The sequence below is a fragment of the Heterodontus francisci genome, chromosome 10 (assembly GCF_036365525.1).
Source record: "Heterodontus francisci isolate sHetFra1 chromosome 10, sHetFra1.hap1, whole genome shotgun sequence".
In the NCBI taxonomy this organism is placed as follows: domain Eukaryota; kingdom Metazoa; phylum Chordata; class Chondrichthyes; order Heterodontiformes; family Heterodontidae; genus Heterodontus; species Heterodontus francisci.
In genome coordinates, this window is record NC_090380.1 from 94,210,832 (window position 1) to 94,232,103 (window position 21,272).

The 21,272-nt window shown below is 41.5% G+C and overlaps 2 protein-coding genes across 6 annotated transcripts in view; both read right to left on the reverse strand.

The window, feature by feature from the left end:
* Positions 1-2,049: 2,049 nt before the first annotated feature.
* On the reverse strand, positions 2,050-14,923 carry cfap298 (cilia and flagella associated protein 298). The gene is made up of 9 exons (XM_068041075.1): positions 14,730-14,923; positions 14,282-14,520; positions 11,931-12,071; positions 8,638-8,805; positions 8,191-8,258; positions 6,079-6,237; positions 5,684-5,815; positions 3,920-4,015; positions 2,050-2,520 (listed from the first exon to the last, which is right to left on the reverse strand). The coding sequence occupies exons 3-9, from the start codon at positions 12,067-12,069 to the stop codon at positions 2,407-2,409; spliced, it is 876 nt and encodes a 291-aa protein (XP_067897176.1). The 5' UTR covers positions 12,070-12,071; positions 14,282-14,520; positions 14,730-14,923; the 3' UTR covers positions 2,050-2,406.
* A 385-nt stretch (positions 14,924-15,308) lies between these two features.
* Positions 15,309-21,272, reverse strand: part of synj1 (synaptojanin 1) — a 124,146-nt gene continuing 118,182 nt past the window's right edge. For all 5 annotated transcript variants that reach the window (XM_068041070.1, XM_068041074.1, XM_068041071.1 and 2 more), the window contains one exon: positions 15,309-19,939. In XM_068041070.1, coding sequence (XP_067897171.1) covers positions 19,058-19,939 — 882 coding nt within the window. In that variant the 3' untranslated portion in view covers positions 15,309-19,057. The remainder of the gene's footprint in view (positions 19,940-21,272) is intronic.

A 21,272-nucleotide genomic window follows, 5' to 3' on the forward strand; every position in this document is an offset into this window, starting at 1 on the left:
TTCTCAGCACTTAGCTTGAGTGAGCAACTATTGCAGCTTGTTGTTCAAACATAGTTAGAAGAAAAGCATTGCAAGAAAAACATTTCAACCTCTAGTTAACATAAAAAAAACATTAACTTTGAAATATAACAATTTCAAAAGTCATAATTGGTGACTTTTCTTACAAGATACCCATGCAAAGAATTTTAAACTGCTGCATTTTATATAAAACAGTTTCTGTTGAAAATTTGTAGCAACTGGATATCCTTTCATATGTTGTTTCAAGAGATTGTTTCATAACTTATGAAAAGCAATTCATTTTTATAATGGGATGCAGCTCCCCCTTCTGTCCAAGCTTAGTTAAATTCATCAGCATAGACCAGGAAAAAAAGTGAATGAGGCTTTTTTTCAAGGAAGGCTTGTGGTTCTGTGAGTCATGCTGAATAGCACTATCAACAGTTCAATGTTGCAAAATCAAAGCATAATGTTCCGGATTTTGCAGTCAAGAGGTGAAGGAACAGCACTAGCTGTTCGTTACACTGACAGCTGATCACAGCATTTTAATGGGCCTTTGAGCGTAGCCTTGCTGCCATCCAGCATCTGATCCAATACACCACCCTCTAAAGGGAAGCTGTGGCGTGTGTAAGCAGGCCAAAACACACAAGTGAGGCTCTTCAACCAATGGGATTGAAGAATCCTCACTGAGCCATGCAGAGTCTAAACCAGGAATTGTAAATTTAGATTTAAATCATGTAAAGAAAGTGAAATAAAGATTGGGAAAGAAAGATGGGATTAAGAGAGAAAGATAAAAGTGACAGAAAAAGTAAAAAAAAAATTAAAGTAAAATCTGAACACTAATTTCAATTCTGAAGGAATAAGCCTTGTAAAATTACATTTTCAGGGTCAAAGTGCCTTTTTTTTGGCAGTAAATATGATTGATCAGTTAAAAACTTACTTGCACCTGAATGCACCAACCCTAACTTTTTCTGTGTATTTAGTGGGCATGTACCACAACTCATACTCATATAGATTTGGCATTGAAATTCATCAAGGTACTGTTATAGCACTTCCTAGGGCGGAGCAGGATAACTTCTGGATTTCAGCCGGCTTTTAGCTGCAGATGTGCACACTTTGGAAACGACTATCAGATTTACTTCATAACAGTGGGCTGGATTTTACGTTTCTGCCACTGGGAGCACAAGCAAGCGAAAGAAATGGCGCTCGCACGTGTGGCCGCACGCTGTCATGCCACCACGATCTAGCATGCGCCAGCTCATTGTCATATGCTGATCAGGCCTCCCCTCCACCAATCACGTGGTGGGGGCAGGCTCTGCGACACTGTCAACAGTGTCAGCTTCTTCTACGCAGGTGCTGGTGCCATTTTTAAAGGACTGCCAGACCTACCACAAAAATTGCATATTTAAACCTGTACCCCCCAGTATACCGCTAATAAAATGTCACCACTCCCCCCACCCCCGCCAAAACATTTAAATTGCTGAATTGACCTCTTCCCCACACCCCACCCCCTAATCTGCACAAAGTGCGGAGGACACCCCTTTCCCCACCCCCACTAGAAATGCAGATCTGACCCTGTTTTTCCCCCCCCCACCCCCCCACTTCACTAAAAATCCTAAGCTCCCCCTTCCCTACCTTGACTGCGCCAGCTTTCCCTGGACGGGAAAGTGAAGGCGCATGAGTGCCGGCCCCCGCACGGAAGATCCCGGGCAGCCAGGATGATCGCTGTGAATGTTATTTAAATGTATGCATTTCCTTCATTTAAATATTTAAAGTCCGGTTCCGTCGCTAAGCGATGGGGGCGCCATGAAGCCTCACCGCTGCCGGGAAGATTGGGCCCGCAATCCTGACGTTGGACTCCATGGCAGGCTCCTGCCGGTACGATCTTCCGCGCTGTCCCCCTACCCCACCCGTGCCACGGAGCCCAATGTCGGAAGCTCAACAAAATCCAAGCCAGTGGCTTTTCTTACATGTTTAAGATGCCTTATTACACATTTCTTAGAACCTGAGTCTAGTGATGAACCCTGCAGAAAATAAAGCAACATAAGCATCATACAAATTGGAAAATAAATATTTATTTAACATGAATACAAGAACTGTTTCAGAATTCCAAAAAGAAAATGTAAAATTGGGCTACAGAACTGCTTCTGCTATATAAGATTCACCAAAATTACCAGTAGCATTCTTCTGAATATCTACAGGTTATCCAAAGCTTTCTGTGGGTTTCAGGAGTTGAACAACTGACATAAGAACAAGGCTTAAATCAAAATAGAGGAATATTTCATCAGGTGATCACTGATTTCTTCTCAATGTAACAAGCACCCAAGTACTTTATATATAAGCTACAGTGTTCTTGTATGACATTGGAGATAGAAATGTCAGAAGGCCATGTTCCACAGGAGCTGATTGTCATTATTTTCTCGGACCCCACTTGATATCTTTTACACCCTGAAACTGCCTTTTCAGAGCATACCTGTCCGACCAATCTGAGTCAAGATATGATTCATCATCATTTTCATCAAGTTTCTGAAAAAAGAAAAAAAAACTTCATATAATTATAGTAAAGTAAGGACAGATCTTCTTTTTCCAAATATAGGTTTCTGGTATGCGTATAATCTTAAACATTTATTTCTAATCAACAGAAAATTATTTCCGAAACATTTGATTGAAAATGAAGGACCATTTCCTTTTACTTGGAGAAAGATACATCTACAACATCTTACCATTTTTTTGTTAAACCTTAGCTGCATTTAATTTTTAACAGAAAATTATTTCCTTCAAAATAAGAAAACTTTTAAACTGCGATTCTTCTATTGATTTCTTTTAGAATTTTTGGATTTGTTGATTGTATTTGTCTAAAATCTTATCCATTTCTGAAATGTGCATGGAATACCAACGCTGAATTTTCTTTCTTTTTGACCTTTCCTTTATGAAGATGAGGACTCATACTGATACAGCTGACTACGTGTCAGCCGGCTTCCAGCTTTCTGGCTCTCTGGTCCCTTATCTGGATGCTAATCTTCATCCGTGATCCTAGACAGCAAGTGTCGCCTGAATAGTTGCCATGGAAGGATAGCAGCCGAGCTTAAACTGATTGCCACGTCAATATTCACAAGTGCACTTTTCAACAGGCATTGCTAACGAACATGAACATGAGGGATGACTTCTTTTCTCCTCTACAACCCGAGACACTAAAACCAGATATAATGCCCCCATTTGTGCTATGGCCAATATGAGCTAACTCAGCACAGACTGGGAACAGAAGCCTTGAATGTCCTGATCTCTATGGTCGAGTATCACCCAATACAGTACATTTAGCCAATAAGCCAGAGGGAGTGATTAAATGTTTTCAGAGAATCTACTATTTATATAATAGCAATGATATCTTAGAACATACTTTAAACAAAATTCTCTATTTCCAAGTTCAATATAAACTCTAGTTCTATCCTTGGACAGAATAACTACCAATACCTGAAAGCCAAAAAAACTTTGCCTCTGCGAAGACGATCAGATTTCCTACATTAAAGCATTAAAACTTAAGCAGTCAATCTATTCAAGAGACTGAAGAACTGGATCAGGGTCGTAAAGCAAACAATATTATAGCCAAAAGTCTAAGGCCAGTAAAGAACCATTAATGCCACCAGGACAATATGAATTATAATCTCTCTGCCATATCATGCTCTGACACTAGCACAGCTTGCTAGCTGTTTGGAGATATTTTCCCATTTGAATTCTGGACTTTTTCCAAGAGAAGACTTGCATTTCATGTGGTGTTATCTGCAGCTGGGCTCAAAGTATTTTTGCACTGTATCATGCAATTTAATGTCCTCTGCATTCTTATCTTCCAACCATGTCTGAAATTAAATCTACATCTTCAGATTACACAAAGGATACTATTTCATGTAAAGCAGACAAATTGCTGTACCTTGAGTTCCTCTTGTCGTCTGTAATAGTACATCATCATTTGCTTCTGCTCATCCTCACTGATAATTGGCTCTCTAGCTGGAGCTCCTTGACCTCGCTGTGAATAAAACCAAACCACAAGGGTTAACTGCATTCACTTGCTAAAGCTACATGATTTACTTTTTTTTTAAATTTAAATAAAATGTTTTTTTTTTGCATCTTCCCCTTCTATCCTGAAGATATTTTCTGCTTACTGGGAAATAGCTCCATGAGCACTGGTTGCCCTCCAGCACTTTGCTCAAGTGGCCATTCTTTGTGTGAGCCTAGCCAGAGAGTGTTAACATACTGTTCAGGAGGGGAGGAAATCATAGGTGAGAACTTTGCAGTAGTCATGCATAATTGACAACCATACTTACGCGAGAAGTTGCTGGATAGTTATCAGCAGTAGGAACTCATGCTAATTTGCCCCTTCTAAGGAATGCTAAAGGCAACTGTAGTGACCAAATACTGTCCATCTGAGTTATCAGCATAGAACAGGTACTGTATCTGCGATCTTCTTTGGCTCTGTGACTACTGACTTAACCAGGGGAGTTATCAGGAGAATAGTTGTTGGTTATAGTTAATCTGCTCCTTGTATCCTAATTTTAAATGAACATAGGGGTTGAATTTACATAGAGGTTTTCCCAATTGCCCACTGTAAATTTGGCAGAAGATCTGGCGAACGGCATAAAGCAGTAGTTGCCAAGATGGTGGTGGTGTGCCTCATTCTATAGCTATTGTTGTTACAAATGAGTAGCGTCATAGGCCACTTCAGAAGATGTTAAGGAGATGTTCCACATAATGTAGAGGTGGAGTCACATGAAGGCAAAAGTACGAGGCAGAGTCTTTTCACTGAAGGATATTAGTGAAATGGTAGGATTTTTATTTCAATCCAGTGGCTTTCATTGTGATATTTCTCTGGTGCCAGCTCACAAATTACCAGGTTTACTTAACTCAATTTCACAACTTGCCATGATGGGATTTCAGCTCAAGACCTAGGTTTTGCTAGGGTAGTGCTACAGCCACTGCATTATTGTCCCCTAATTTTCTTTTGGGTCGGGGAGTGGGGGGGGGGGGGGGGGGGGGTGGTTTGGGGTGAACAGTAGGATGAGAACAGAGTTCCAGACATCTTTTACCCTTTGTGAAAAAAGTGCTTTCTGATTTTACTACTAAAACTAATTTTCAGATAAGCCCACCTTGCTTTAGATGCCCAGAGAGGAAATAATTTATCTGCATCTGATATACAAATCACTATTTTAAACACCTCAATTAGATCACCCCTCAAACTAAACTCAAAGGAAATGCAAAGCAAGTTTATGCAACCAATCCTCAATTTAACCTTTTAAACCCTGGCCTGGAAATACATTAAACATTGTTTGAAACATGTGGCAGCACAGTGGCGCAGTGGTTAGCACTGCAGCCTCACAGCTCCAGGGACCCGGGTTCGATTCCGGGTACTGCCTGTGTGGAGTTTGCAGGTTCTCCCTGTGTCTGCGCGGGTTTTCTCCGGGTGCTCCGGTTTCCTCCCACAAGTCAAAAGACTTGCAGGTTGATAGGTAAATTGTCCATTATAAAATTGTCACTAGTATAGGTAGGTGGTAGGGAAATATAGGGACAGGTGGGGATGTTTGGTAGGAATATGGGATTAGTGTAGGATTAGTATAAATGGGTGGTTGATGTTCGGCACAGACTCGGTGGGCCGAAGGGCCTGTTTCAGTGCTGTATCTCTAATCAAAAAAATACTTACTTTTTGTATCTTTACAACAATTTTAGTTTTTTCATTCTTGCCTAAATAGTCAGAAAGTTTCTTTCCTCTCTGCAACTCTTTTCCTGCCCACCACAGCTGAGCCTCGGCCTCCTCGGTCACCATCTTCCCAGCCTACAAAAATATCACAGAATTAAAAATTGAATGAAGTCTCCAAATACAACCTGCAAGAATGTAAACAAAAAAAAATAGATGGAACCTTCCCTTCCGCAGTTTCTCACTTGTTTTACTGAACCTTTAAGAAAAATACAGCTGTCTATATTCACATATCTCCAAAGCAAATACTGCTGTGAACCAACCAAGAAATAGATAGGGATGAACCTGAATCCCAGTTATCTCCCTGCAGTCCATTGAGATACACGTTGTTTTCTACTTACTTGTAATCCTGAAAGATCTTCTTTCCCTTCAAACTCCTCTTGGATTGGATCATGAGGTGGCAGCCCCATGGGATAAACAATCATAACAGCTCCTCGCAATTGGTCAAGTGCATCTTTTACCATCTCCATTGTTACACATACATTGGCCTGAACTTGTTTCTAAAAATACAAAGAGAGAACTCTTCCTTTACCAATCGTATTCCTTAAGTATCACTCAATGGAAATTACCAGTGCAAAAAACAGACAAGCAATATAGCAAGCGCCCAAATAACAATCATTGTTCCTCTTTCAGCACCTTCCATAACCATGAGCTAAGCCAGGCTTGGGTCATATTCTTTGCTGAAGTAGCTTAACTCAACTAAGGCAATCACCCAGAGACACTACAACTGACCATACCACCAACAGCTCAAGAGAGAGAAGAAATTATTAAAAGGTTCCTGCTCTGAACCACTGATAAACAACTTCTGCTGGAAAGCAGGTGCATGTGGACATGGTGAGTTACGGACAGGATCAGGCTCAACCGTGCAAATGTCATCTCATGGTTGACTTCATTACTCTGTTACAACCAGGTGAGAAAGGGGTCTAGGGGTTCCCTCTCAGCCTTTTCCTAGTTTGACCGTAACAAGGTTTAATTTTTTTAAAAACGCGGTTTTTAGCTTCCCCTCGGTGAATCTTTGTTCACTGCTCTTCAATTGTAAAAGCAAAGAAATCAACCAGACAGGTTTTCTTAGATTTAAACAAGAAAGGTGTAAGTTTATTAACCTTAAAACTCTAATTCGGTTAAAAGTACTAAAAATACACCTCGCGACCACGCTAGCATGCATACGCGATGAACACACGCAGATAGAGACAGAAAAGGAGAAAGTCAAGGGGAAAAGTTTGAAGCAATAGCTGGAGTTCATTTACTGTCTTTTGAGTTAGCTGTAAAATCTTTGATTGTAGTTAAATCTTGCCATCTCGTTGGGACCCAGTGCACTCTTTCAAACTTGTTTTGCTGGTTTTCTGTCTTAGATTAGTTTCTTCCGTCGGTCCCTGTCTTTGCGTGAGAGGTAAAGAGAGAGACCTTCTTTCTCTTTTGTCTTCAAATTGCAGTCTGACTCAAACTGTTCTGTAAGCACAATTCAAAACTCCAAGTTGGCCAGCAGGTCAGTCATGTGACTAACCCCTTATTTGGAACAATCGCTCCTGCGGTTTGTGGATTGTCCATCTTAGCAGACACCCTCAATGGGGGGGAATGGAATGCTGGCTTTTTACACATTCAATGTCTGGTGATCAAAATCCATTTGGGTTAATTGAATTAGGGAGCCGTTCCATTGTCTTCTCCAGGCAACCGTCTCTTACAATGCAAATGTTTCCAGCCACTGTCCTTTCAAAATACAGGTACAGCCATATTTCAGTCCAGTAAGAGTTTAAAATTAATGTTCCATATGACAAAATTAATATGCTTCATTCTTGGCAAGTGGGGTTTCCATCACAACAGTCATGTAAATTTCTTGAAGACAAGCTATGCATTCCTCTCAAGACTTCAAAGCCATCCTGTTTATATTGAAAAGTCTATTGCTTCATGATACAAAGTAGTTTGACTATTAACCCTTAATTCCCCAAGATGTCCAACAAGATTAAATAACAGACAGATTCTAAGGTATAGCAAATAGGACTTTTCTCATTCCATGCTTTATTGCCATCAATGCTTCTTCATATCTTAAAATTAATGACAGATCAACTTAGTGATTAAAAAAAATACTTGGAAGCAAAAAGCTGCGCAAACATGTTCTTTTATCTCCCAATTTCTCATGTCAGAGGTTCCATCTTTCAGATATGTTAAACCAAAGTCCACCTGCACCCTCCCCCCAAAATGGACATAAAAGGTCCCAAGAGAGAAGACAAGGGAAATTCTTCTGGTGCCCTGGCCGATAATTAGCCCTCAAACAACATCACAAACAGATTATCCGGTCATTTATTTCACTGCTGTTTTGGGACCTTGCTGGGCCCAAATTAGCTGCCGTTTCCCTACCTTAGAATGGTGACTACACTTCATTAGTTGTAAAGTATTTTGGGATGTCCTGAAAGGTACTATGTAAATGCAAGTTCTTTTCTTTCTTGAAACAGTACCTTTGATATCAGTGCTTTAGCTTCTTCTATAGTCTTTTTTAAAACTTCTTTCATTGACTGGTTAGGAGCTAGAATACAGAAGAGAAATCTCATCAGGTATTTGTTCAGACTAATTGCACATGTTTCACATCAAATTCCTTTATAGGTAAAACATATTCACTATGTATAATCTTACATCCTTAAGACAGTCCACTGCCTTAAATGCACCTTTCAGTAGACTAGCGGTAGCTTAACAAAGTTGCTAAGCTGAAATAGAATTCTCTATTTCCAGTTCATTCTGGAAATATATTGTAAAGTTTACTTAAAACAAGAATACTTGTCCCATTTCTCCATTTCTCTCAATGGTACTGCAAATTGGAAAGGAATCTTCTCAGCCTCAGTTTGAAATATATTGTAACAAAGGCTTCTGCAAGTTACATTCAGTGCGAACAACCCTTGCTGTCTTACCGCGTCCATTTCTCCGTCCTATTTCGTCCTTCTTAAACTCAAATCCTCCGCTTGGTATACATTTCTCTGCCCACTCATCTTTCAGTTTGAGTTCCTCTATCTGCTCATCTGTCAGTCCTTGCATATTAATGGGAAGGAAGGTGCCATGCTCTGCCAATTCACTCATTTCTATAAAATAAAATATTGTTTAGAATTTATAAAAAGAAACTGATTTCTAAGTAACACTTGTATACACACCAAAAAGGACTTTCCCCGCACCCCCCACCCAACCACACCCCCTTGTATAGACCATGTATTGACTATGGTGTCGGCCTTGGCTTAGTGGGAATGCTCTCATTACTGCATCAGAAGGTTGTGGGTTCAAGGTCCACTCCAGAGACTTCAGCACATAATCTAAGCTGACAACTCAGTGCATTATTGAGAGTGCTGTAAAGTCAGAGGTGCCATTATTCAGACGAGACATTAAACAGAAGCCCCATCTGTCCTCTCAGGTGGAAGGGATGTAGCACTATTCAAAGAGTAAAAGAATTTTCCTGGTGTCCTGGCCAACATGTAACCCTCAACCAACATGACAAAAAAAAGTGATCCAAAATTGGCTGTGACAGGGCATCGCCTGCTGTTGGACATGCTAGCTTAACGTCGACGCTATTCGATGGAAGTTCAAGATGAGAATAGTGAACTGCCTTCTACGAGGCATTTGGAATCTGAGTAAACAGGGAAAATCACTGTGTATCTCCTTAGCGAATCAAACTGAAGGATTGTGAAATTAACAGCGCAAGCACTGAGAAGGAAGTTAAGTTAGAATGGTGAATTCAATATAAAATCTCCCTCCGAAAGAGTGGTAAATAAAGATCATGAGACAGAATTTCTTTCATAATTTTCATGTTTATTAAATCTCTAACAATTAAAACCCGAAGGAATGAAACGCCACCTTTATATAAGTTAATTTTCAGTGGCAGAGAGCTTGACTGGCAGTAATTAACACATCACATCATTAAAAGGGTGCTGAGTTGACTTAACTTAACTTTCTGTGGTACATTTACTTCATCTATACAATCAAAGTACAGAAATTTCACACCACTCAATGCATTTGAATGGGAAGCCAGATGGCAAGATGCCGTTTTCACAAAGCCAACGGAGAAGCGGTGCATCTCCGATAGCAACTTTTCAATTCCCGTGTTTAATTGTACATCTGCCCTTGCCGGAAGTTACTGAGAGATATTTGCATAAATAATGGTAAGCACCATTAGCCTCACCATTATTCTGACAGCAAATGTTGGGCCAATATCTGTCATTAAACTGATTGTGGCTTGTCAGATCTTGCTGTGTTAGAAATGGGCTACCACATTTCATTACAACAATGATGACACTTCATAAATACAGTGATACCTAAGTGTCTTACATCAGGTGTCTTTATTTTCAAAGTGCACAGTAAACACGATGAGACAAATATCTCTGGATTGGCTGTATCTCCTGCAGCGTTACTTCCTATTTTCATCCTCACCTGGGATCATGTCTAATCATGGAGCCCTGCTAGTGGAATGTGATTTCAGTTCATTTCCTGTTTGTTGGGTTTCCCAGTTCATTACTATCCCAATGTCCTTTTCCAGTGAGGGAGGGATGTTATGATCCTGTGATCTGCTGCATTGGCAGTATACACAATGTAAGGTGGTTGCTGTAAGGCAAGGGAGCCTGGGTGATCCCAGCCAAATTGGGAGGATTACTATGCTGCAGATCCTTGCCCAGATTCCCCTCCCTCTGTGTGATCAGTTGTGGATAAGGGGCTGTTAGCAGCTCATCAGTACCTAACATACTGGTGAGGTGTGGTGTTACCTGGCTTTTGAACAATGGCGAGTTCTTTACCCAATATCCAGAGCAGCACAGAAACTGCTCTATCCCTGGAGTAGAGCCATGCAAGCATTCAATCCCAGAGACAGCAGTTCGCTGCTACTATGGATGCTGGGTAAAGAGTTTCCCATTCTGCAAATTCCGTTTCTTGTACCCGCTGCTGACTAACGTCATCCTGCATGTCCTCTGTTTAAAACTGTAAACGAACTTGGTGTATCGAATACTGCCACTAGATCATAATTTGAGCGTCTGCGCTTTCAAGGTCCAGATTGCATCTGTTACAATGCAAATTGTTTGCGACTGTCAACAAGTGTCTTTTCTGAAGGTTTCCATGCTGGGAAGTCCTTTGGGATATGCTGAGGTAATGAATGGCACTAAATAAATGCAAGTCCTTTACTGCTTCTTTCTATGACAGTACCAGACCAGTTAACTCGACACCAATCAAGAAAGCAGCTTGAAACTTTCTTAATGTGTTCCTCAACCAAAAGGATAGACTCATCATTATAATTTATTAAAAACAAGAAATGAAACCATGTCTTTTAGTATTATTGAATCCAGAGGTTTAGATTCTCCATAAAATTAATGCCTTCAGCTCATCCACTGTAACCAGATTAACAGTTAAGACGTTCAAAGTTCATTCAAGATAAGTTATGAAGTCAGGTTTACTTGTGTGATCAGTTTCACATTTAATTATTTGTTGTCTGATTTATAACTCAATTGCAGGCCCCATCACATGCCAAGTATAGAGCTGAACCATGCAGACCAGTAAAAGTCCCATTTTCATTGGCTCTCCGTGCTGAGTTAGTTGCTTTCAGAAAGAATGGCAGTCGTGGTTCTACAATTGGCCTTGTACTCTCCGAGGCTAGGAAGGAGAGAAAACAAACACCTAGGCATTCCACTTTAATTATATTAAAAGCAAAATACTGCGGATGCTGGAAATCTGAAATAAAAACAAGAAATGCTGGAATCACTCAGCAGGTCTGGCAGCATCTGTGGAAAGAGAAGCAGAGTTAACGTTTCGGGTCAGTGACCCTTCATCGGAACTCAATTTTATTCCACTTTAATTATATTTCAGTGATTCTTGCTGGAAACAGTATGTGCATGAACATTAAATAACATGAGGATCATGTTTAGCTGCATTGCCCCTCATGCTAAAACAATCTACCAGTACTCATGGTATACATTTAATAGCTGCTTGAGGCAAATACTGAAGAGTGGCTGGTGCATGTGGAATTGTACTTAAGCCATGACAATCCTTCAGGAAAGGACGACAAGAGAAAATAGATACAACCTTTAGAATAACAAATAGATTTATAATAATGCTCAGATTGTGAGTACTGATAGCATTGTACAGCACATAATGGTGGTGCCTGCTGCACTGTCAAGATTATTCTTGACAATTTAACAATTAATTTGACATTTTTAAGAACCTATCAAATGCTCACCTGTACAAATCCTGTCGACCTTGAGCCTTCCATTATAAATTGCTGCTACCAGCTTGGTTAGGTCCTGTACTGTAACCTGCACTGTAGTTTCGAGCAAAAACTGACTCTCGCTTCCTTGCTTGATGTGTAACTGAACCATAGCTACAATGAAACAATAAAATAATATTCAGTATTTCAGCTTCATATATGACAAAGATGTGAAGATAAATACCTACTGAATCACAAATTAAATAAGCCTTTTGTGCGATTGCTTGGTCTCAAGTGCCATGGCACACAATGGTATGGACTTGCAGCCCAATTATGAAAGAACCCTCAACTTCCTTATGTCCACAGCTGGAATAAAGGGACATTTTAGTAGATATTTAGACACTTGGACATGGATGCCATGCCATGAGCAGGAGGCCTGCAGAACTCCAGATGCCACTAGCACACAATAATAAGCATGCTGATGCACACTTTCAATACTATCACAGTGCAGATTTTCCTAGAAATTAGCTGGAAATATGGAAAATGCAGATACCTTCCTACTCACTCTAATGGTAATCAGCAACACACAGGTACAGCAAAAAGGCAGTAGCACTACCAAGATGTCACAAATTTGAGCAACATTATCTCCACAGCCATAGTCTGTGCAAAGTGTCCTGTCATTTATTTTATTTTGTATATTATCAGCATGCAGAGGCATAGAGGATCACCAGCAAATTAATCTGTAATGTTACGTTTAGTATGTGGACACACAATAACGAATATAGACCACAGCTTTCCAGTCTTCATTTCACAAAGATATGTTTATGTTTAGAGATACAGCACTGAAACAGGCCCTTCGGCCCACCGAGTCTGTGCCGACCATCAACCACCCATTTACACTAATCCTACACTAATCCCATATTCCTACCACGTCCCCACCTGTCCCTATATTTCCCTACCACCTACCTATGCTAGGGGCAATTTATAATGGCCAATTAACCTATCAACCTGCAAGTCTTTTGGCATGGGGGAGGAAACCAGAGCACCTGGAGGAAACCCACGCAGACACAGGGAGAACTTGCAAACTCCACACAGGCAGTACCCGGAATTGAACCCGGGTCGCTGGAGCTGTGAGGCTGCAGTGCTAACCACTGCGCCGCCCACCCAAATCACCTTCTCTTTCAGATGCCAAAAATAAACCCACGGAATATCCAATGAAACACCAAGAACGCCATGGAACAGCCACTAAAAGAAAACAAAAGAGATTGAGGCCTGGTCTGGGAGGGGTGGGGCAAAAGTGAAATCAAGACCTGGGGGAAGGGTGGGTGTGGATGAGGGAAGAGGCAATTTTGGGGGGGGGGGGGGGGGTGCGGACCCAATCACAGAGGCTCCTCCAACAGACACTTGGATCCAGGAGGTAGATATAAAAGCAGCCCATCTCCTGGGCTCAGTTAAAACCAGAAATGGGCGGGTTTGGGCCAAGATGATTTCTGACACTTTAACCACCACCCCCCCCCTCCTCCTCCACCTGACCCAAACCCACCTGTTCTGTTAAAATTCTGCCTATGGTATATACAAAAAAAGCAAGATTCTGCAACTCACAATTCTCAGCACAATTTGCCACAGACCCTCCCCATTAGAATTCAACAAATTTAAATATTATTTCTTCTTCAATTCCAGAGAGTCCACCACAGACGTCTAAAATCCCACTTTTACCCTACTTTGCTTTCTGTCCTCTAACCTATGTGGCCAAATTTCCTTTCATTCTATGAGTCATCATCTTTCCCACAAATCTCTTACGTGGTAGCTCATCAAATAATCCTTATAAACCACATCCACTGCATTTCCTTTATCCATCTTCACTCATTTCTTCAAAGAATTCTGTAAGGATGGTCACACATGGACGTCCCTTTAGAAATCGGTGTATTGCATACAATTTACAGACCTGAGACAGCCATTAAGTTCAGCTGGTACATGTCAGTGTTGAAATGCCCCTCATGAGCCTCCTCCCACCCACCATCAGCATAACTTTCTCAGTCCGTGTTTACCGTCCCCCCTCCCCCTCCCCAATCATTAGCTTATGCTTCTCCCAGTGCTTGATGCCTCCATCCTTCCATTAAATACTGCATAGAGTAGAATTCTGAAACGTCAGACAGTTAAACATTCTTCAAGCAATCCGGCTGTTGGAGGGGACTGATAACAGCAGTGAAAAACAAGAAAGAATCGGCCAGTCCTGGAGCCTGAAGGAGCTGCAGTGCATTCAGAGTCGGGCAAACAGTACCAGAAGTTGCCATGGTGACCACAACACTCCTCACAAGTCACCGCTCAACATGTCGCTGCTGGAAATAAACAAACTCATGCCGGTGCAGTAAGACACACCTTACCTGACAGATTCAACAGCTCAATCTTAATATTCTCCAAGAAACGACAGTCAAAGCCTTTCAAAAAGGCACCGCAACCGCTGCAACCCGGAAGAATTTACTGTCAAGTTCATGCGCATCAGTGGGCTGGCCGGCGATCGCGTGCCGTTGAGGCGCATGCGTACGCGCCCGGTTTGCCCCGTCGCTAACCACGCCCCTTGCTGCCCCGCCCATCCCCCTGTACTCAGCAGGTCCAGCGGTACCTGTGAAGAGAGAAACAGAGTTCATGGTTCAAGGCGATAGCCTTTCGTCAGAACAGGAAAAGTTAGAAATATAATCAGTTTTAAACAAGTGAGGAGTGGGGCCAGGGCTGAGAAAACATCAAAAGGGAAGGTAAATTTAATAACAGTATTTTATAGTATCCCAATGCTTCTTTAAGAAGAAAACCTTTAAAACGCAACTAATCACCTACTTGCTGTTCTCTGACATCACTCCTTGCTTTTTGGAAAATGCCATGGAAGGTCCCCTCTATCAGCCTCCACTGCTGCTGCCAGGTCTCCCACTCCCTCACTCGGATTGCTCTGACAGCAATACTCTGTCAAGCAGGACTTCTTACTACTCACCTCGTATGCGAGTAAGAACTTGGATTTATACTGGCAGAAAGTCCTGAGTCAGCCCCTGCTGACCAATTCTAACTAGCTACAAAGTAACTCAATTTACCCACAATTGGGCACTTCTCAATTTGCAATTTGACTTCCTGCCACTGGTGGGCGTGTAGCCCTTACCACTTCCACCCTGACTCCAGCAAGATCAGCTGGATTTGGGAACTCGTCGGCCCACCAACCTGATGGCCCCCTGTCCTAGCTTCCTCTCAGTTCCGTCTTCAAGCCCGACAAGCCAGGAAAATTCCGCCCAGATTGTCTGGGATTCTTCACACAATTTCTCAACTCGTTCTTTGGGCACACTCATCCATGTCATGATTCAGCTCTTATACACTTTGCTTTTCTGAACAAAAAAAGACTACCACGCTACGAAAATACATTTACAGGACACATGTATGTTTATTGAATTAAGATACAACTCTGACATCACAGGATATGTACAATTTATTATGCACACATTAGTCCCAATACTGAAGACTTCAGGAAAAGATTCAGACGTCCACAGAATATAATATACCAAGCTTAATTTGTAGCATTATAGATATACATTGGTAGACATTTTAAAGATCAGAGACCTATAAAAACCATAAACAGCCAGGTTACCACATTGACACACTGCAGTTAGGACCTTGTATACAGTTTACGGTGTTGCAAGTTACATATTTGTTGCAGTCCTTCATAAACCACAGAAGTCAGTGGAAAGCAACAGTTACAAACTGGGAATCTGCACACCAGCAACACCATACTTGCACATTGAACATTATAAAATTGGATAGATGGATACTAGAATTAAAAGTTATACACTTAGACACCATTTACATGTATAAATGTAATTAGTTGAAATGTGACAGGAAAGAAATATTTAGACAGTGATTTCCCATTGCACCACAGGCAAAAAGAGCAGCAGCAAAAGCATTATAATAATGCCTCTGTTGTATATCAGTAGTGAAAATTTAGCCAATGCACTAACTATAGCAAGGCTGCAAGATGATGTTTCAGCAGTTTGAATCGCATTTCCCACTTTTCACTTGATGAAAAGACCATTCCATTTTCACACATTAATGCAGTTCAGAAATATTTAGCTTGTTCAATAAAAGGCAATGATATGGAGGACAGTTTTTAATAGACCAAAAGGATCACCTACCTGTTTTTTGATCCACATTTTAAATAGATTGCTTGGTTTATGACAATGACATTTTTCTTGACTGCATCTGAACATAGCAAAGCACACGGTGACCAACAGTTCAATGCATTAACACACAACTGCAGCAAATGAGCATTTGCATTGTGTCAAACCAATGGAAGAATGTAGTACTGTATTAAAAATTAAAATGTCAGATGCCCAGGCTTTGGTAATAATTGGACGGCAGTTTGGAACATTTGCAGTTTGTGCTGATGAAACAGATTCTGGTCTCTTATTCGGTAGCCTCGTTCCATCATCTGCTGCCATGACCTTGATTTGTACAGACACATGCATACTTTGTGAAATACATTTCTATAAATCAAACTTTGACCTAACTACTGAAATCACCTGTAGGTTTGAATAGGTTATATAAATGATATATATTATATATAAAATAAAATTTAGGGGAGGGAGGGGGGCTAAGTGTGCTTGTCAACATGAAGGATGCTGGTGCTGGGAAAAGAACATGCTTTCATTTGTGATAAGTGGCAAATTGGAGGCAATATTACACAGTAGCCTCTTGTGTCCAGGCCAGGGAAAAACAGTGGGCTGGATTTTTTTTCTCCCCCAGGCATTGTTGGGGGGTGGGGGGCCTGAAGATGGCTCCAGATGAGGCCCGCCACAGACCTCGATGCTCTGAGAGCCTGGCCCGATCCTCCTGGCAGCAGCGAGGCTCCAAGGTGACCTCCCGCTGCTGGGCAATGAGACCACAATTTAAATATTCAAATTATTAACATTAATACATTTAAATACACTTACCCGAGATCTTGAGGGCCTGCCGCGATCTTCGGCACGACAGCCAGCACTCCCGTGCCTTCAGATCCCCATCTGGGGAAACAAGGCACCACAGTGGTGGGGCAAGGGGAGGAGGTAAGATTGTCAATGTGGGCAGGAAGGTGGGGGGGGGGGGGGGGGGGGGTTGGTGGTCAAATACATGTAATGGGTGTAGGGGATTGTGGGAAGAGATGAACCTTAAACTTTGTGCAGTTTGGCGGGGGATTGGGGAGGTCAAATGTAAAAAGTGTTTTGGGGGGTGGGCAAACAGTTATTGTAATTATTTTTGGGAGGATGGGAAGGGGCATAAGAAATTTATTTAATTTTGGCGGATCTTTCTTTAAAAATTTAAATATGCTGGCAGGGCTGGCTGTCCTTTAAAAATGGCACCAGCACCTGCATACAGGCAGCTGAAACTATTGCCGGGGACAGACTGCCCAGCCCCTCCACATGATTTATTTTTGGGGAGGGGTCAGGGGAGCTGCCGCAGCTACTTAACTGAGCCACCGTGCTTAAGATCGCGGCAGCTCTTTGGCGTGCAGCCTGCGCAGGCAGACCAGCATTTTTTGAGCTCGCTGCCGAGATTGGCAGCAGGCTGTTAAAATCCAGTCTGGTGGAGAACTTGAATGAAAACGCAAGTTTTAGGAAGAGATGCAATTTAAGTGAGGATGAAATTTGATGCAGGTGGATGTACAAAGGTAATGCAAGTAGGCTAATAAATGAAGACTAATATATAATGTAATAGTAATTGACAGACTGACTGGCAGTTAGCATTCTATTAACCAGATAAGAAAGGTTCAATTATTAATCAGCAATTTTCAAAAAAGAATATTTTTGGGTAAGGGTAGAATGCGGAGAAGGGTTTTGTGCTAATCAAGAAATGGGGTATTAATGCTTGGGAATACAGCATCATCCTATTTCAGGATGCAATGTCAGGATCAAGCCCTCCCACCACCCCAAGTCAGATACAGCACAATTTAGGTGCTTTCTCTATTTTGCCCCCCCTATTATGTCATGTGTCTTAGCCCACCTTAGAAAAGCCCACAGTTATTTGCACACTTCCTCTAACAGACATCCCAGCAAAGATGCTAATTTAATATCTATTATTTTGTGTTGTACTGTCTTTTCTAGGAACTGGGTAGACATTACTCAAATTTACTTCTGCAAAGACCATTATCAGAGCGAACAGACTTCCATCCCATCAATGGAACCCAAGCCGCAGTGTACGATCACACTGTGTGATGCATTCCAGAGGTCATACTGAGCCTGAGAATAACAAATACAACCCAATTAGCTTCAACAGTGCTGCTGTTTGCCCACAACCACCAAAGAGGAATGTGTCACTTTGATTTCATTACAAGAGTCTATGTTTATAGTTTAGTGATGGTCAAACAATTGTACGATCACAATAAGAGGTTCAGCAGTTTCACTCTCACTGAGCAGCATGGGTAATATCCATCCATTAGTATAAAACCAGCTCCGAACCTCTAAAGGAGCAGAGTGCATCAAGGTAAACAAAGGCAACAATGAACAGAAAAAAGAAATTACTTCACATGCTGGATGGCGATGTCCACTGGTAAATTTTATCAAAATCCTAGCAACAACCTTGGATTTTAACTAAATAAATTTAAATGTTCTGGCAGTTTTATCATATAAATACAGAATTGGATAATCTGAACCAACTTCTGTTACACAGGATAAAAATTATGCAAACCCTCAATGTGACCAAGTTTAACAGGGGTTAGTTAAATTGTAAGTTATAGCAAGTCAGATTTGAACCAAGATTTCTTGGATGGGTTCAGAGAACAGTGTAATTTCACATTTTTAATAAAAACATAGGTTATGTAATCCATATCATTACCGCTTTTCCTTGCATGTCATTTTAACTGCATCTTGTACCAGGTTAATTCCCAAAAGACCATTGATTGGTTGATATCACATCCAGGAAACGGCAGGTTTTGAATCTGCACCCCAAACAAAATACTGAATAATTTGCTGACCATACAAAATCATGACCAATATTTTAACACCAATGCTGAACTTCTTGTACAAGAGATGCCAAGCATTTGTTTGACATTTTAAACACAATATATTGCACATGTAAAGCCCGGACAAAGAATTCAAATTACGAGTAACTTTTGTTTTTTTTTTAAATTAGCCACAATCTTGTTGGAACACATCTCATCTTTCGGTGAAGTCTTGTTTTGAAAAAGAGGCAGGTGCCTCAGAGTTGAATGGCAGTAGTGAGATGCCAACATTTGATCTCAAAGGTACAGGAGGTGGTGCTCTTCGAGCTGGTGTAGTTACTGATGCACCAGTTATTGTGTTACTTGTATTCCAGTCACTACCAAACCCAAAATCTGTACCTGGAAATAATTTGTTTGTATTCTGTAATGATAAATTGCTAACATTGTCATTCCAAGGGTCCTGGGTGCCAATTTGCTTTGCACCTGTTGACAAAGTTCCTTCTTTTAGACTAAAATCATTATCCTCAAAGGTCACCCACCCACTTGTTTGCATTTTGTCATTTGTAGCAGATTTACTTTGAAAGATACTGTTGCCTACAAACGGATTTGATGAAAAGACAGCTTCGCCAATTCCAGCTCCAGCAGTCAAAGAGTTAGTGGAAAAGACAGGATAACTGCTACTAGTTTGCACAGATAGTTGTGATGCAACAGCAGGCCTCTGAACAGGGTTTTGAGCATCAGTCCTAAATGGATTATAACCAGTTTTTCGAGTGAAAGGGTTTGTGTTGGACGCATTGCCATCAGCTAGGAAATTCAAAGGACTGGGAGAGGCTTGGAAGCTCTCCTGTGATTTACTTCGGGGAGGAATGGGAGGTACAAATGGCATGCAATTAGCTTGTGCTGATACAATGGGTTGGATGGATTGTTGCTGGCACAATGTTGGAGATATACAGGCATATGCTGGATGCAACCTAGTGTTTCCACTTGATATCTGGGTGTTTGTCCAAGGGTCAGCAAGCCGGTCAAGTGAAAGGTCAGCAAAAGGGTCAATGTTAGATTGTCCTCCATTGTTAATTCCATTAATATTGGATTTTAGCTGTAAAAAAAAAACAAAAAAAGTTACACAAGAAATATTATTTTTGAAAGAACTTGTCCCAACTCTTTTGTCTCTCCTTTTAAATGCCTCATTCTCTTCCATTCACTCAAGTACCACAGTAAGTTACTCATATCTTCACTGCTTTCCTCTCTCAGTCTCTGCACTGAGCAAAGTCTTCATCCTTGGCAATTTCAACGTCAATTTCAACACATCATGCCCTCTCTCGAGTTCTCTGCTCTCTTATCTAACCTCAATATCTCCCCCACCCTCTATAAAAATTCACCTAACCATTTTCACAGCCACCCTCCCAACTTTGTCATCTCAAGTGATCCCTCTACTTCCACTGAGTCAATTAAAAATCAGGCCATCTCTGATAATTTACTTGAATCCCTCATCCCTCCTAACCCACTTTCTTTTGTGTCTGAACCTGGAAGGAACTCTTCTCCAAATCACGTACAGTGCACTTTCAAATTCCCAACTCTCTAGCCTTGGCCTTCCATTCACCACGTTTCTGCAGCTACCAACCTGCTCAATCACACCCTCACCTCCACCTTTGATGCCCTTGTCCCCATTTAAACTGTACTCTTTCTCTCCCTGGTTGTTCACCCGGCACCATCCCCATATCCATTCCCTTAAGTGCAAGGGACAGGGATTTGAATGGCTAAACCAGTTGCCCACCATAAATGTTCATCGTTGGATTTGGATGCAGCACCAAAAAGCACTGTTGGATCCTGCTCTCCTCTGCCAAAACTGCTCACTGTTCCATAATCATCCTGAAATGCAAAGATTAATCCCTATCTTCTTTTCTCCACTATAAACAGATCATCTTAAATCTCTCTTCCCATGCCCTCTCCACTTTCACCTCCAATAAGCGCCAGGAGCTTGGATGGAGACCATTTGTTCAATTGCCTGTGCCGCTTCAGTCCCTTCCCCTAACCCACCAAGCTAGGATTCACAACTTCCTTAGCATCTTCCTCTATCTCCCCCTGCCCTCTTTGAGCTCAGCTTGTCCATGAGACCTACCTCCTGTTGCTTTGACTCTATTCTCACCAAACTGACCACCTTCCTGAACCCCATGTTAGCCAATATTGTGAACTGTTTCCTCTCCTAAGGTACTATCCCCCTCCTTTTCAAACTGCCATCATCCCTTTCCTCATAAAACCCACCCTTACAAACTACAGCCCCATCTCAACTCCCCTTTACTCTCAAGTCCTTGAATGTGTTGTTGCCTCCAAATCAGTGCCCATCTTTCCTGGGACTCCAGACTTGAACCCCTCCAATTAGGTTTCTGCTCCTGCACAGCACGGAAATGACTCTCAACAAAAGTTACAAT